This window comes from Panulirus ornatus, chromosome 8 (assembly GCF_036320965.1).
Source record: "Panulirus ornatus isolate Po-2019 chromosome 8, ASM3632096v1, whole genome shotgun sequence".
Lineage (NCBI taxonomy): Eukaryota > Metazoa > Arthropoda > Malacostraca > Decapoda > Palinuridae > Panulirus > Panulirus ornatus.
In genome coordinates, this window is record NC_092231.1 from 45,005,719 (window position 1) to 45,023,688 (window position 17,970).

A 17,970-nucleotide genomic window follows, 5' to 3' on the forward strand; every position below is an offset into this window, starting at 1 on the left:
CACCTCACCATGAGCCATACATACATTAAATAACCTTACCAACCAGTCAACAATACAGTCACCCCCTTTTTGAATAAATTCCACTGCAATACCATCCAAACCCGCCGCCTTGCAGGCCTTCATCTTCCGCAAAGCTTTTACTACCTCTTCTCTGTTTACCAAATCATTCTCCCTAACCCTTTCACTTTGCACACCACCTCGACCAAAACACCCTATATCTGCCACTCTATCATCAAACACTTTCAACAAACCTTCAAAATACTCACTCCATCTCCTTCTCAAATCACCACTACTTGTTATCACCCCCCCATTAGCCCCCTTCACTGAAGTTCCCATTTGTTCCCTTGTCTTATGCACTTTATTTACTTCCTTCCAAAACATCTATTTATTCTCCCTAAAATTTTAGATTTATTACTATTTCATTATTACTGTTTACCATCATATATGTATGTTTTCACATATATAAAAACAAATGTTGTATGAGCTGGCTGGCATGTAATGGCTAGTGAAAAGTGAGGAATTCTTGTGCTTTACTGGAGTTTTCTGTATTTCTCTTCTTTTTCTTTCTTTAGGAATACAAATGAAAACTTTTCATTTGTGCGAAAACTGTAGTTTATACAGTATTGTTTCAGGGATTTAATGTTGTTATTGCATCATCATTTAGAATTTGATAATGATGATATTCCTAAAAGTATTGAACATTATTCTTTGATATTCCTTTCCAGACACTATTGTCAACAAAAGATCATATGGTTTAGATGGTGGAACCTTAGAATCTACTCCTGAACCCATACCATCTCCTGACTTTCAGTTCTCAGGTTTAAAAGGAAAGGAGTTTGCTGTATTAGCCAATTCAAAAAGGATTGGTAATAGAATTTTGGAGGTGCTTCAGAATGGAGGACTTAATACCAGGTAAGTCACATTTGTTCATATTATGTTTAACTTTAGGGACAGCATCCTTTTGCCCTTGCTCTTGGTACACTCTTTACTCATATTTGAAGATGCTGAGAATCAAAGACATCATTACACCAGTTATTTATAAAAATGCATTTTTTTTTTTTTCATACTATTCGCCATTTCCCGCATTAGCGAGGTAGCACTAAGAACAGAGGCCTGGGCCTTTGAGGGAATATCCTCACCTGGCCCCCTTCTCTGTTCCTTCTTTTGGAAAAAAAAAAAAAAAAAAAAAAAAAACGAGAGGGGAGGATTTCCAGCCCCCCGCTCCCTTCCCTTTTAGTCGCCTTCTACGACACGCAGGGAATACGTGGGAAGTATTCTTTCTCCCCTATCCAGTACAGAATAATACTGTAATAGAGGAGAGCTGACCAGGATGTGCAGTAATGGTGTAGACATACTAAGAGGATGGGTAAAGAGAGATATATTAAGAGGATATATGTACCAGGAGTTGAAGAATGAAATGGAAGGGAAAAATCAAAAACTAGATGGAAGGACAGGACTGAAAGAGGCTTTGAGATAATGAGGCGTGAACTTTCTGGAGCTTAAGAGGCATGCACGGTATAGAATTGATTGGAGAGATGTGGTATATGCGGTGCAACAGGTTGTCAGTGGCCTAAATCAAGACATGAAGTAGCAAGGGGAAACTGAGGAATAGTCTGTGGGGCTTGATTTTAGATGGAAAGCTCTGGTTATTGCACATTATACATGACACTTAAAGAGTAGGTTTAAGCAAATGGAGTAGTCCTTCATCTGTTTCTGACATTGCCCCCCTCCCCCTCACAAAGGAAAAAATCCAGTATTTACATCACTGTCTTTTATCTGACATCTGTATGGAACCAAATAAAAGTTTATAAGACAATGGCTTACCACACTAGTTGCAAATAATCTTATTCCTTAGCTACTTTGTGCAAGCAGAAATATTAAAGGAGTTTTTAAATTCATGGAAAACTATTACATCTTACAGAGAAGGCCAGGAATCTAAGAAAGTCAGAAAGAGACAGAAAGCACAGTTCCCTATGTGTTCAACATGAAGTAAAAGCTGTGGCTTACTCACCATCTGTCTCTAAAGACAGGATCTTCTTGCATGAATCCATCACTGTTCCCCTGTTGCTAGATCATGAATCCAAAGCAGTGAATTAACTCCTTCAATCGTCACTATGTATTGTACAGGTTGTACCTCTTTAATCCAGCACTCTGTGGTCCAGCACATTATAAATCTGCCACCATTAGTTTGTGGATCTGCCAACGGGGCGGTGCTGTCAGCAATAACCAAAGAGATTACAGAGGAAAACCTAGAGGAATGGATGAACATTGATAATTATGAGCCTGTTGTTTATATCAACCAACTGATCAAGAAATCATGGAGATGGTTCAGCAAGGTGAGAAGAAAAAAGATCATCATGAAGAATGTGCAGAGGAAAATGAGGAAGTAGAAGAAAGAATTTCTGTAGTACATGTATCAGATGACGAGAGATTTAATTGCAGGACTGGAGCAAAGGGTCATGTGGATAGGGGGCTGTGGTTTCAGTGCATATATTATCACACTTGATTGCCATTTCCTGCGTCAGCGAGGAAGTGCTGAAAATAGATGAAGAAAGACCCATCCGCTCACATACACACATATGTACATACACATTCTTTATTGCTCCCAGAACCATCACCCCTTCCCCCATCCTGTGACTCAGTTCCGCTTCCATAGTTCCATCCGCTGCTAAGTCCAATCCCAGATATCTAGAACATGTCGCTTCTTCCAATTTTCTCCATTCAAACTTACATCCCAACTAACATGTCCCTCAACCCTGCTGAACCGAATAACCTTGCTCTTATTCACATTTACTCTCAACTTCCTCCTTTCACACGCTTTTCCGAACCCAGTCACCAACTTCTGCAGTTTCTCACTTGAATCAACCACCAGTGCTTTATCATCAGCGAACAACAACTGACTCACTTCCAGGCCCTCTCATCCCCTCTCCAAAACTCTTGCATTTACCTCCCTAACCACCCGATCCATAAACAAATTAAACAACTATGGGGACATCATGCATCCCTGCTGCAGACTGACCTTCATTGGGAACCAATCACTCTCCTCTCTTCCTGCTCTTACACATGCCTTACATCCTTGATAAAACCTTTTCACTGCTTCTAGCAGCTCACGTCCCACACCATATACTCTTAAGACCTTCCATAAAGCATCTCTTATCAACCCTATCATATGCCTTCTCCAGATTCATAAATGCTACATACAAATCCATCTGTTTTTCTTATCATTTCTCACACTTTCTTTAAAGCAAACACCTGATCCGCTTATTCTCTACCCCTTCTGAAACCACACTGCTCCTCCCCAATCTGATGCTCTGTACATGCCTTCACCCTCTTAATCAGTACCCTCCCATACAGTTTTCCAGTAATACTCAACAAACTTACACTCCTGTAGTTTGAACAATCACCTTTATCCCCTTTGTGTTTGTACGATGGCACTATACAAGCATTCCTCCAATCTTCAGGCACTTTAACATGATTCATACGCACATACATCCTTACCAACTAATCAGCAACGCATACTCCTTTTCTCAATAAATTCAGCTGCAATACCATTCAAACTCACTACCTTGCCAGATTTCATCTTCCATAAAGCTTTCACCACCTCTCTTCTCTTAACCAAGCCATTCTTCCTGACCCTTTCACTTTGCACACCACCCTGACCAAAACACTCTTATCATCAAACACATTCAACAAACCCTCAAAATACTCAGTCTATCTCCTTCTCACTTCATCACTACCTGTTATCACTTCCTCCTTTGCCCTCTTCACCGATGTTCCCATTTGTTCTCCTGTCTTATGCACATTATTTACCTCCTTCCAAAACATCATTTTATTCTCCTTAAAGTTTAATTATACTCTTTCGCCCCAACTCTCACTTGCCTTCTTTTTCAACCCCTGTTACTTTCTTTTATACATCTCCCAGTCATTTGCACTTATTCCTTGCAAGTATCATCCAAACACATCTCTTTTCTCTTTCACTAACAACTTTAATTCATCCCGCCACTTGCTACCTTTTCTAATCTGCCCACCTCCAACCTTTCTCATGCCACATGCACCACTGCTTCCCTAAATGCATTCTATTCCTCACCCACTCCCCTCACATTATTTGCTCTCACCTTTTGCCATTCTACACTCAGTCTCTCCTGGTACTTCCTCATAGAAGTCTCCTTTCCAGGCTCACTTACTCTCACCACTCTCTTTTCCCCCAACATTTTCTCTTCTCTTTTCAAAACCTCTACAAATCTTTACCTTCGTCTCCACAAGATAGTGATCAGACATCCTACCAGCTGCCCCTCTCAGCACATTAACATCCAAAAGTCTCTCTTTTATACACCTATCAATTAACATGTAATCTAATAATGCCCTTTGACCATCTCTCCTGCTCACTTACATATACTTATTTTTTTTTTTTTCGTCGCTGTCTCCCGCGTTTGCGAGGTAGCGCAAGGAAACAGATGAAAGAAATGGCCCAACCCACCCCCATACACATGTATATACATACGTCCACACACGCAAATACACATACCTACACAGCTTTCCATGGTTTACCCCAGACGCTTCACATGCCCTGATTCAATCCACTGACAGCACGTCAACCCCGGTATACCACATTGATCCAATTCACTCTATTCCTTGTCCTCCTTTCACCCTCCTGCATGTTCAGGCCCCAATCATACAAAATCTTTTTCACTCCATCTTTCCACCTCCAATTTGGTCTCCCACTTCTCGTTCCCTCCACCTCCGACACATATATGCTCTTGGTCAATCTTTCCTCACTCATTCTCTCCATGTGCCCAAACCATTTCAAAACACACTCTTCTGCTCTCTCAACCACGCTCTTTTTATTTCCACACATCTCTCTTACCCTTACGTTACTTACTCGATCAAACCACCTCACACCACACATTGTCCTCAAACATCTCATTTCCAGCACATCCATCCTCCTGCGCACAACTCTATCCATAGCCCACGCCTCGCAACCATACAACATTTTTGGAACCACTATTCCTTCAAACATACCCATTTTTGCTTTCCGAGATAATGTTCTCGACTTCCACACATTCTTCAAGGCTCCCAGAATTTTCGCCCCCTCCTCCTCCCTATGATCCACCTCCGCTTCCATTGTTCCATCCGCTGCCAGATCCACTCCCAGATATCTAAAACACTTTACTTCCTCCAGTTTTTCTCCATTCAAACTTACCTCCCAATTGACTTGACCCTCAATCCTACTGTACCTAATTACCTTGCTCTTATTCACATTTACTCTTAACTTTCTTCTTTCACACACTTTACCAAACTCAGTCACCAGCTTCTGCAGTTTCTCACATGAATCAGCCACCAGCGCTGTATCATCAGTGAACAACAACTGACTCACTTCCCAATCTCTCTCTTCCCCAACAGACTTCATACTTGCCCCTCTTTCCGAAACTCTTGCATTCACCTCCCTAACAACCCCATCCATAAACAAATTAAACAACCATGGAGACATCACACACCCCTGCCGCAAACCTACATTCACTGAGAACCAATCACTTTCCTCTCATCCTACACGTACACATGCCTTACATCCTCGATAAAAACTTTTCACTGCTTCTAACAACTTGCTTCCCATACCATATATTCTTAATACCTTCCACAGAGCATCTCTATCAACTCTATCATATGCCTTCTCCAGATCCATAAATGCTACATACAAATCCATTTGCTTTTCTAAGTATTTCTCACATACATTCTTCAAAGCAAACACCTGATCCACACATCCTCTACCACTTCTGAAACCACACTGCTCTTCCCCAATCTGATGCTCTGTACATACCTTCACCCTCTCAATCAATACCCTCCCATATAATTTACCAGGAATACTCAACAAACTTATACCTCTGTAATTTGAGCACTCACTCTTATCCCCTTTGCCTTTGTACAATGGCACTATGCACGCATTCCGCCAATCCTCAGGCACCTCACCATGAGTCATACATACATTAAATAACCTTACCAACCAGTCAATAATACAGTCACCCCCTTTTTTAATATCCAAACCTGCTGCCCTGCCGGCTTTCATCTTCCGCAAAGCTTTTACTACCTCTTCTCTGTTTACCAAATCATTTTCCCTAACCCTCTCACTTTGCACACCACCTCGACCAAAACACCCTATATCTGCCACTCTATCATCAAACACATTCAACAAACCTTCAAAATACTCACTCCATCTCCTTCTCACATCACCACTACTTGTTATCACCTCCCCATTTGCGCCCTTCACTGAAGTTCCCATTTGCTCCCTTGTCTTACGCACTTTATTTACCTCCTTCCAGAATATCTTTTTATTCTCCCTAAAATTTAATGATACTCTCTCACCCCAACTCTCATTTATTTATATCTCTTTTTAAACCAGGTATTCCCAGTTACCTGTGTTTTATCAGCACACAAATCCACAAGCTCTTCACCATTTCCATTCACAACACTGAATACCCCATGTACACCAATTATACCCCCAACTGCCACAATACTCACCTTTGCATTTAAATCACCCATCACTCATACCCAGTCCCCCTGCAGACACTCACTCAGCTGCTCCCGAAACACTAGCCTCTCGTGATAATAAAATTCTGTAGCCATGTTTGAAAGGCCTAGTCCTTTCTTGAAGTGGTAAATATGATGTTGAGTGGCACACAAAAGTATGTTTTGGAAGTGGAAAAGACTGCTTAGTGATAATGATTAAATGGGTACCAAATATATATTATGCTATTGTGCAACCTTGTAATAAAAAATATGATAGTGGGGAGGACTACAAAATTCATGGAGATGTGGAGTATTTTAATGTAAAAGTTAGTGAAACAGTTCGAGGACTTACCTGAACCTATGAAAATCTCTCTTAACTTCCCTAATAGCTGACATTTACCTTAAATATGGAGCAATTTGAATGTATGTGATTGTTATAGTGTTGTGTTTTAGCCAGTTTTTGCTTTGTGTTTAGATCCAGATTCTGCGTACTGTGTGTGTGTATGCTTTCTTGTATTGAACAGAATCTCTTCCACTGGAATTCTGTACTGTAGTATTAAAAGTGAATTAAATGAGTTGTGAAGAGATAAGAAAAACACTAAGTTTGCCTATTATAAGAAAAGGAGGATAAGAAAAACCATAAAAACTATATAATTTCATGAGGAGAATGTTATGATTATTTAAGTTACACCAGTCCTTTGGAATCTGAAATGTCTCTATAAAAAGAGGACTTAACAGAAAGTGAGGAAAGAGAGTTTAGAACTTGAGGAAACATTTCTTCAGCAACAGAATAGTGGACATTTGTAACTGGCTGAGTATGAAATAAAGTACTTATAGATGAGACTGGAAATTTTAAGTCTGGTGGGAAGAATATAAGATTGAGATGATAGCCTCTTCTTTGGGGCTACCATAGCTCTCAGAAAGCTGACCATAACTACTGGCTAGAACCACAAGTCTTAAAGTCTGGTGATATTGTGTGTGTGTGTTTACATGAGAGAGTGCAGGGCAAATGAATATGTTTTGGGTGTCTGCATTGTGGTAGTTGCATATTTGGAATTAAGGGTCTTGCGCTATTTTGAAATGATCTTCATAACAAGGGAGGGATATGTACAAATAAGTATACACATGACTTTACCACCAGAATGCAGTTGCATTCAAAATGATTCCCTGGGAACAATATACCATATGAAAATATAATTCCTTCCATCTTTGTCCATTTCAGATTATTGGAGAAGACTGGTTGTAGGGCTCCTAATGAGACTCGTAATTGGTCTGGTGCTCAAGAGGCATTAGAGGTAAACATATACCATATTATGATAAAACATACTGATAAAGCTAGAATCATTATGACACCTAAAATTACTGGAAACAGCAAAAAAAGTATGAAAAAAATGAGAAAAAAAGGAGAGTTTGTTTGAGGAAAGAAACCTGCATGTTCTGGCTCTAAGTGAAACACCTTAAGGGTTAAGGGGAAGAATGATTTGGAAATGTTGTAGGAGTAAAGTCGGGTTAGTTTGAAGGCAAAAGCTAAGGGGTTGCACTACTGCTGAAGCAGATGTGGGAGTGTGTGAAAGAATATAAGGAAGTGAGCTCCAGACTGATGTAACTAAAAATAAAAGTGGAATGGGAAAAATGGGTGATTTTTAGAGCTTATGCACCTGGCCAGGAGAAGAAAGATCATGAGAGGCAAGTGTTTTGGGAGAAACTGAGTGATTGTATCAGCTGTTTTGATGTAAGAGACTAGTTAGTAGTGATGGGTGATTCATATGAGAAGGTGAGTGATGTGGCAGTTGGGGTGATGAATAAGGGACATGGGGATATTCAATGATGTGAATGGAAATGGTAAACAACTTGTGGAGTTGTGTGCTGAAAAAGGGCTAGTGATTGATAATACCTGATTTAAAAGTGGGCCACACACACTCAAGTATATGTATGAGAGGGAAAGATGGTTGTTGGGCATTACATGTTAATCAATAGGTATGGAAAAGAGAAACTTTTGAATGTTAATGTGCTGAGAGGGGCAGCTAGTGAGCTCTCTGATTATTACCTTGTTGGGGCAAGGGATGAAGATTTGTAGAGGATTTTGGAAAAGAGGAAACATTATGAATGAGTAGAGTGGTGAAAGTAAGTGAGCTTGGAAAAGAGTTATGTGAAGAAACACCTCAAGAGATTGAGTATAGATTGGTAAAAGTTACGAGTAAATGAAGCAAGGGAAATGAGTGAGGAATGGGAGGTATTTAGGTAAGCTGTGCTGGCATGTGAGAGAGATGCATGTATCAAGCAAAATTTGGGAAATGGGCAGATTACAAATAATGAGTGGCGGGATGAAGAAGAAAGCTGCAAGAGAAAGAGAAAAGAGAGGTGTATGGGCAGTGCCTACATTGAAGAAATGCAAATGATTAGATGTATAAAAGTGGCAGGAAAGTCAGCAACAAAGTGCCAGGGATACAAAGAGGACAAATGAGAGCTGGGATAAGTTAATATCAGTGTACTATAGGAACAATGAAATGTTTTGGAAGGAGGTTGATAATGTTCAAACATAAGAGAACAAATGGGAACGTTGGTGATGGGGACAAAGGAGTAAATGGCAACATTTAGGGATGAAGTGAGGAGGAGATGGAATGAGTATTTTGAATGACTGTTGTATGTGTCTGATGATTGGGTAGCAGATATGTATATTTTTCTTTTTCATATATGCTCACCATATCCTGCATGAGCAAGGTAGATATACTTAGAAAAACAAATGGATTTGTATGTAGCATTTATGGACCTGGAGAAGGCATATAGAGTTGATAGAGATGCTCTGTGGAAGGTATTAAGAGGATATGGTGTGGGAGGCAAGTTGCAAGAAGCAGTGAAAAGTTTTTTCAAGGATGTAAGGCATGTGTATGAGTAGGAAGAGAGGAAAGTGACTGGTTCCCAGTGAATGTTGGTTTGCAGCAGGGGTGCGTGATGTCTTCATAGTTGTTTAATTTGTTTATGGATGGGGGTGTTAGGGAGGTGAATGTAAGAGTTTTGGAGAGAGGAGCAAGTATGCAGTCTGCTGTTGATGAAAGGGCTTGGAAAGTGAGTCACTTGTTGTTTGCTGATGATACAGTGCTGGTGGCTGATTTGGGTGAGAAACTGCAGAAGCTGGTGACTGAGTTTGGTAAAGTGTGTGAAAGAAGAAAGCTGAGAGTGAATGTGAATAAGAGCAAGGTCATAAGGTTTAGTAGGGTTGAGGGACAAGTCAACTGGGAGGTAAGTTTGAATGGAGAAAAACTGGAGGAAGTGAAGTGTTTTAGATATCTGGGAGTGGATTTGGTAGCGGATAGAATCATGGAAGAAGTGAGTCACAGGATGAGGGAGGGGGCAAAGGCTCTGGGAGCATTGAAGAATGTGTGGAAGGTGAGAACGTTATCTCGGAGAGCAAAAATGGGTATGTTTAAAGGAATAGTGGTTCCAACAATGTTATATGGTTGCGAGGTGTGGGCTATAGATAGGGTTGTGCGGAGGGTGGATGTGTTGGAAAAGAAATGTTTGAGGACAATATGTGGTGTGAGGTGGTTTGATCGGGTAAGTAAAGAAAGGTTAAGAGAGATGTGTGGTAATAAAAAGAGTGTGGTTGAGAGAGCAGAAGAGGGTGCATTGAAATGGTTTGGTCGCATGGAGAGAGTGAGTGAGGAAAGATTGACAAAGAGGTTATGTGTGTCAGAGGTGAGGGAATGAGGAAAAGTGGGAGACCAAATTGGAGGTGGAAGGATGGAGTGAAAAAGATTTTGAGTGATCGGGGCCTGAACATACAGGAGGGTGAAAGGCGTGCAAGGAATAGTGAATTGAAATCATGTGGTATACTGGGGTTGACATGCTGGTGTTGGAGTAGTCATTGTTGGCCAGGTTCAGCTGTATCCTTAGTAGTTCTTAGCCTTGAAGAGGCTATGAAGAGCAAGTTTTCAAGGCTTTGTGGACTTATGCCTGTATAAAACTTTCTTTATAGATGTCAGGAAACTTTTTTCTTGTCAACATTCAGACACTGGAGAATTGTGGTGTATTCCTAATGAGGAGTAAGAAGCAGTATAGAGAATGGTGGCTTTTCTAGTGTTACATACAATCCTCTTTATAACCATCTCCAATTTCTGTTTCCAGTACAGTTGTTCAGTACCTTCTGTATCAAACTAGAATTGTGGTGTATTCCTAATGAGGAGTAAGAAGCAGTATAGAGAATGGTGGCTTTTCTAGTGTTACATACAATCCTCTTTATAACCATCTCCAATTTCTGTTTCCAGTACAGTTGTTCAGTACCTTCTGTATCAAACTGTCATGAACTGTTGCTAGAAATTTTTCAAGGTCCATTATGTATCCATTAACATTACTTTTTACCATGATATGAGTGATACTATTTGTTTGATTTTTGCCTTAGGAATGTGAAAACCAAGCCAGACTATCCAAGGAGCTAGAAAGTGATCAAAATGTTTTCATGGGGATTGACTTCTTTGTCGAGATTGCTCCTTCTAGGTGAGTAGCCTGTTGTTGTTAGTAATGTGTATACAGATACTTAGCATCTCAGATATACTATTTTTTGGTAAAAGATTTTAGGATTCATCGTAAGTAAAGTAAGCATATGCATATCCTGCCATGTATTCAACAAGCAACTTTTAAGATTGCATAGACTGAATAATTATGAATATTCTATATGTATTATATGCAAATGCATTGACAATCTATTGATTTATGCTAGAAATTCCTTGATTCTGTATTGTGTTTATATTATTTTCAGTAGTTTTTATTGTCACTGTATGAAATTAGATACGTATGCTCCTTTGGTAAAAACAGCTATACTGAACTGATGTTTGATATTGGACTAACTTACATTAATCTGATGTTTACATTTTTACAGCTGGTTTGCTGTGACTCAACTGTATGTTCACAATGTGAAACAAAATGTATCTGTGAATGTCTATGCTCCAATGGTTCCTGTGCCAATTGGTGATATCATTCATACCTCTAAGGCTGATGAACCAGTTCTTATATTGGTAAGTACTTAGTTTTGATATATCATTACAAAGATGTTTCTCTACTCATTGGTAACTAATGCAGTAAATATTAGCTATATGATTTTCTCACCTACAGGCAAAGGCTCTTGAGCATATGAGAGAGCATTTTCTTGATGTAGTCTTAACCCTTATATAATGGTTGACATCATCTGATATTCTCTTAGGAAACATCAGCAGATATCATTTGAGGTTCTAACTTTTCCCATCTCTGTTGAAATATCCAGCTTACTTTTCAGACCATTAGTATCCTATACAAATCTCTATTTGTTCATGACAAAAAACACATACAAAAATACCTCACATTTCAATTGGTATGCTAGAAAATATTCAATATGTACTTAAAATGTTTGTCAGCTGTGCAGCATAGGTAACTTTATTAAGAAAATTATGCTCTAGTTAATCATAAGAACGAATTTAAGATACTCATTTTAAATATTATGAAAATTTGCCTTACATTTACACAAAAAATTATTGCAGTTGCTTACTAAAACAGACAAGGGAGAGGGCTTTGGTGATATAGGAAAATGTGAGGTACCACAGAGGTAAGAGAAAATTTAAGGAAACCTATGATGACCATGCCTAATTTTCTCTAGAAACTTAGATTTACCATACTATATTTTACATGTTACGTGAAAAAGCAATCCATTACTGGTACTTACTTCTGTGGTGCTCCAAAATTAGGACTTTACAAAACATATATTATAGTATTAAAGGTAAGAATACTAAGTAGTCATCCAATCCCATGAGTAAGCTTGAAGTGAAAGCACTCGCACATTCCTTCATAATCACAGTCCAGCCTCTACTGGCCACCCCAAATGGAACACCAAGTTTTCACATACTGACGTATGGATGAATTTACTATTCACCATGAATGAAGCATGGCAACCTGTACCCCTTTGGAAAATGGGAAAATGTCATTTAGTTATAAGCTTTGGTACCTTCCTGAGTGGAATACAAATGTCAGAACATTTTCCTTTGCCATCATTACAAAATGTATGATGAATAAAAAACTACAAATGCCCTGTTTAGTGATTTTATAATTAAAGGAAAGGGAAATTGGGTATTTGATACTGCAAATTGAATTGATGAAAAATAAGAAACCTTGTTTGTTCATTTGTTTTTTGACACATCCCAGTATTTCCATTCATAGAGATTCCTTGTGGAAGTTGCTATGAATATATGGTGTAAGAGGAAAGTTCCTAGATGCAGCAAGGTGTTTTTCATAGAGTAATACACATGTGTGTGTAATAAGGAGGAGGAGGAAGAGTGGTTCCAGGTGAAGGTGGGTCTCCATCAAGGATGTATGATGTTACCATAGTTGTTTAATCCATTAATGGATGAGGTGATGACAAAGGTAAATCCAAGGGTCTTGGAGAGTGGAACAGGACTACAGTACTGTATGTGAGTGATGAGGTGGGGAGTCTGGGAGATGAGTCAGTTTCTTTTTGTGGATGACATGGCCCCATTGGTAGAACTGAGTGGGAAACTGCAGAATCTGACGTGTGAGATTTGGAGAGTATGTGAAAAGAGAAGGATAAATGTTAATGAAAATAAATGTAATATTACGAGCTTTAGGAGGTTGGTTATGTGTCTGAGTGGAGAGAACCTAGAGGAAGTGAAATGCTTTAGATAAGTGGAAGTGGACATGACAGTAGTTGGGGGCTGAAGTGAATCATAGAATGGGTGAGGGGGCAAAGGTGCTGGGTGCACTGAGGAGTACATGGAAAAGAGAGGTAACTGTTTGTTAGGGCAAAGATGGATATGTATGATGGTATGATAGTTCCAACAGTTCTACAAGGATGTGGATCACAGGCTGTAAATAGGAAAGAACAGAAGAGGATAGATGTGTCAGAAATGATGTGCTTGAGCTACATATGTGGGGTGAGGAGGGTTGAGTGTGTGGGGAATCATAATATATGAGAGAAGTATGGTAGTAAGCTGAATATGAGTGAGAGAGTTCAACATGGTTTGCTGAAGTGGATTTGACATGTGGAGAGGATGAATAAAGAGTAACTGACCAGAAGTGGAGGGAGCAGTGAAAATGAAAAGACCAAATATGAGATGAAGGTTGGAGTGAAAGGCACATTAAGTTATAGGGAAGTGAACATGCAAGAGGATGAGAGGTGTGCAAGGGATAGAGTAAATTGGAATGATAAGATACAGAGATATATAAGATCAGGTATATGATGTGCTGTCAGTGAGCTAAACCAAGGCATATGAAGTGGTTATGGAAAACCACTGAAAGATCTTTTGTGCTTGGCTATGGATAAGTGACTGGTTTTGATGGAATATACTGGACAACTAGAGTGGATGTGAGCAAATTAGAGCATTCTTTATCTGTTCCAGGCAACTCAGGAAATTATGACCTGAAGTGAAAAAAATTAAGAATTCCTCATATAGTTTTGAAATTCATAAATAAACTTGAGATGTACAACCAAATATATATACTGAACCAATGCAGAGAATCAGCATTTGTTTTTTAAAGGAATTAAGACAGCAGAGATGCGTATCTCTATAATTACATTTTTTTTCTATTCTGCATACTTTCTTTGTGATGATGATGGTAATTGTTTTGTGATTTTTCATAGGTATCAGAATCTTGGTGGGATACTGTACAAGGTGTGGACAGCTCTTATGGTAATGCCCTCACTGCCTCCATCCTCTCCCTGCAAGAGTCCTACCTCAACCTGCTGAATGGAGGTGCCTCTACTTGAAGCTCATAGAAATATTAATTGTTTTCCATTAAATCAGGGAAGATTGATATTCATCACTGTTACATTGTTTAAATAGTACTTTTATGAATATGAACATGATCTGTAGGCCATAAAGTATATTAATAAAATGAAATTGTTGTTACCTATGTCAGATAGATGATGGATCTAAAATTAGAAATAAACTGTGGAAGTGAAAAGTCCTTGTTCTTCATATATGTATTTTTTCATATTCTGAGATGAAACTTTCATGCAGTAATATAACACAAAATGAAGTATGATTTTTGGAATTGCATGAAGTTTATCACAGGTAATTGATGGTTTTTAATGATGTGGTAGTCAAATAAAACTGGCAAAAGTTGTGGAGGGAGTCATACATTATTGTGCATTGTTTCTGTATTGCATACTTTCATTAATTTTCTGTAAATTTTTAGGCAAGGGCACAGAGTCCTAGAATATGAACTGAACTAGAGAATGTTTAAACAATAGCTCTTAAGTATCACCCAGATAACATTCTCAAAACGGATAATGAAAGCCTAATCAAAAGAAGAAATTTAATGAAAGACATGAAACCATTAGGCACATTGTATAAGAAATTCTTTGATTTTCCATTCAGTTTTTCATAAGAGGGCTAACACAAGGAAGAATGCTCCTATAGTGTTCAGGTTTTATTATATAGGGTTGTAGAATACAAGGAGATTATTATTACAGGAGGTTCTGTGACATCTATAGTCAGGGTGTAAATAGACTGGTATCTATTACTGAAAATGGAGAGAGATGACTTTTGACTGGTACCAGATAAGGGAAGAGAGAGAGATGGATCAGTAGAAAATTTAGAAAAAGATGAGGAAATAGGCACATTGACCCCTGCATACCACACCATTCCAATCCACTCTACATGCACACTTTTCACCCCTCCTTCATGTTCTGGCCATGATCAGTCAAAATTCTTTTTACTCCATCCCTCCAATTCCAGTTTGGTCTCCTACTTGTCATTGTTCTCTTCACTTCTGACACATATATCCTCTTTGTTAACCTTTCCCCATTCATTCTGTCCACATGTCCATACCATTTTAGCATGCCCTCTTTAGCTCTCTCAACCACACTCTTTATATTACCTTATATCATCACATTGCTTTCTTGCTCTTTTACTAGTTATTACTTTATCAATCCTCCAATCCTCAGGCACCTCACTCTGAGTCATACATACATTAAATAACCTTACAAACCAGTCAAAAATACAGTCACCCCCTTTTTTAATAAATTCCACTGCAATACCATCCAAACCTGCTGCCTTACCGGCTTTCATCTTCCGCAAAGCTTTTACTACTTCTTCTCTGTTTACCAAATCAATTTCCCTAACCCTCTCACTTTGCACACCACCTCAGCCAAAACACCCTATATCTGCCACTCTATCATCAAACACATTCAACAAACCTTCAAAATACTCACTCCATCTCCTTCTCACATCACCACTACTTGTTATCACCTCCCCATTAGCCCCCTTCTGAAGTTCCCATTTGTTCCCTTGTCTTACGCACTTTATTTACCTCCTGCCAAAACATCTTTTTATTCTCCCTAAAATTTAATGATACTCTCTCACCCCAACTCTCATTTGCCCTCTTTTTCACCTCTTGCACCTTTCTCTTGACCTCCTGCCTCTTTCTTTTATACATCTCCCAGTCATTTGCATTATTTCCCTGCAAAAATCGTCCAAATGCCTCTCTCTTCTCTTTCACTAATAATCTTACTTCTTCATCCCACCACTCACTACCCTCTCTAATCTGCCCACCTCCCACGCTTCTCATGCCACAAGCATCGTTTGTGCAAGCCATCACTGCTTCTCTAAATTCATCCCATTCCTACCCCACTCTCCTTATGTCCTTTGTTCTCACCTTTTTCCATTCTTTACTCAGTCTCTCCTGGTACTTCCTCACACAAGTCTCCTTCCCGAGCTCACTTACTCTCACCACTCTTTTCACCCCAACATTCTCTCTTCTTTCCTGAAAACCTTCACCTTCGCCTCCACAAGATAATGATCAGACATCCCTCTAGTCGCACCTCTCAGCACATTAACATCCAAAAGTCTCTCTTTCGTGCGCCTATCAATTAACACATAATCCAATAATACTCTCTGGCCATCTCTCCTACTTACATAAGTATACTTATGTATATCTCACTTTTTAAACCAGGTATTCCCAATCACCAGTCCTTTTTCAGCTCATAAATCTACAAGCTCACCATTTCCATTTACAATACTGAACACCCCATGTACCCCAATTATTTTTCTCGACTACCACATTACTCACTTTGGCATTCAAATCACCCATCACTATAACCCGGTCTCGTGCATCAAAACTACTAACACACTCACTCAGCTGCTCCCAAAACACTTGCCTCTCATGATCTTTCTTCTCATGCCCAGGTGCATATGCACCAATAATCACCCATGTCTCTCCATCAACTTTCAGTTTTATCCATATCAATCTAGTTTATTTTCTTACACTCTATCACATACTCCCACCATTCCTGTTTCAGGAGTAGTGCTACTCCTTCCCTTGCTCTTGTCCTCTCACTAACCCCTGACTTTACTCCCAAGACATTCCCCAACCACTCTTCCCCTTTACCCTTGAGCTTCGTTTCACTCAGAGCCAAAACATCCAGGTTCCTTACCTCAAACATACTACCTATCTCTCCTTTTTTCTCATGTTGGTTACATCCACACACATTTAGACACCCCAATCTGAGCCTTCAAGGAGGATGAGCACTCCCCGCATGAATCCTTCTTCTGTTTCCCCTTTTGGAAAGGAGGGGAGGGTTTCCAGCCTCCCGCTCCCGTCCCCTTTAGTCGCCTTCTATGACATGCGAGGGAAGCATTCTTTCTCCCCTATCCCAGGGATAGGATTGGAGGATTGGAGGAATGTTTGCATAGTGCCATTGTACAAAGGCAAAGGGGATAAAGGTGTTGCTCAAATTACAGAGGTATAAGTTTGTTGAGTATTCCTGGGAAATTATATGGGAGGGTATTGATTGAGAGGGTGAAGGCATGTACAGAGCATCAGATTGGGGAAGAGCAGTGTGGTTTCAGAAGTGGTAGAGGATGTGTGGATCAGGTGTTTGCTTTGAAGAATGTATGTGAGAAATACTTGGAAAAGCAAATGGATTTGTATGTAGCATTTATGGATCTGGAGAAGGCATATGATAGAGTTGATAGAGATGCTCTGTGGAAGGTATTAAGAATATATGGTGTGGGAGGCAAGTTGTTAGAAGCAATCGAGGATGTAAGGCATGTGTACGAGTTGGAAGAGAGGAAGGTGATTGGTTCTCAGTGAATGTTGGTTTGCGGCAGGGGTGCGTGATGTCTTCATGGTTGTTTAATTTGTTTATGGATGTGGTTGTTAGGGAGGTGAGTGCAAGAGTTTTGGAAAGAGGGGCAAGTATGCAGTCTGTTGTGGATGAGAGAGCTTGGGAAGTGAGTAAGTTGTTGTTCGCTGATGATACAGCGCTGATGGCTGATTCAAGTGAGAAACTGCAGAAGCTGGTGACTGAGTTTGGTAAAGTGTGTGAAAGAAGAAAGTTGAGAGTAAATATGAATAAGAGCATGGTTATTAGGTACAGTAGGGTTGAGGGACAAGTCAATTAGGAGGTAAGTTTGAATGGAGAAAAACTGGAGGAAGTGTTTTAGATATCTGGGAGTGGATTTGCCAGCGGATGGAACCATGGAA

General features: G+C 39.5%; 1 protein-coding gene across 2 annotated transcripts in view; it reads left to right on the forward strand.

Moving 5' to 3' along the window:
- Positions 1–14,459, forward strand: part of LOC139749926 (uncharacterized) — a 342,839-nt gene extending 328,380 nt beyond the window's left edge. For both annotated transcript variants that reach the window (XM_071664343.1, XM_071664344.1), the window contains 5 exons: positions 726–912; positions 7,724–7,796; positions 10,901–10,995; positions 11,378–11,513; positions 14,123–14,459. In XM_071664343.1, coding sequence (XP_071520444.1) covers positions 726–912; positions 7,724–7,796; positions 10,901–10,995; positions 11,378–11,513; positions 14,123–14,248 — 617 coding nt within the window. In that variant the 3' untranslated portion in view covers positions 14,249–14,459. The remainder of the gene's footprint in view (positions 1–725; positions 913–7,723; positions 7,797–10,900; positions 10,996–11,377; positions 11,514–14,122) is intronic.
- The last annotated feature ends 3,511 nt before the right edge of the window (positions 14,460–17,970 follow it).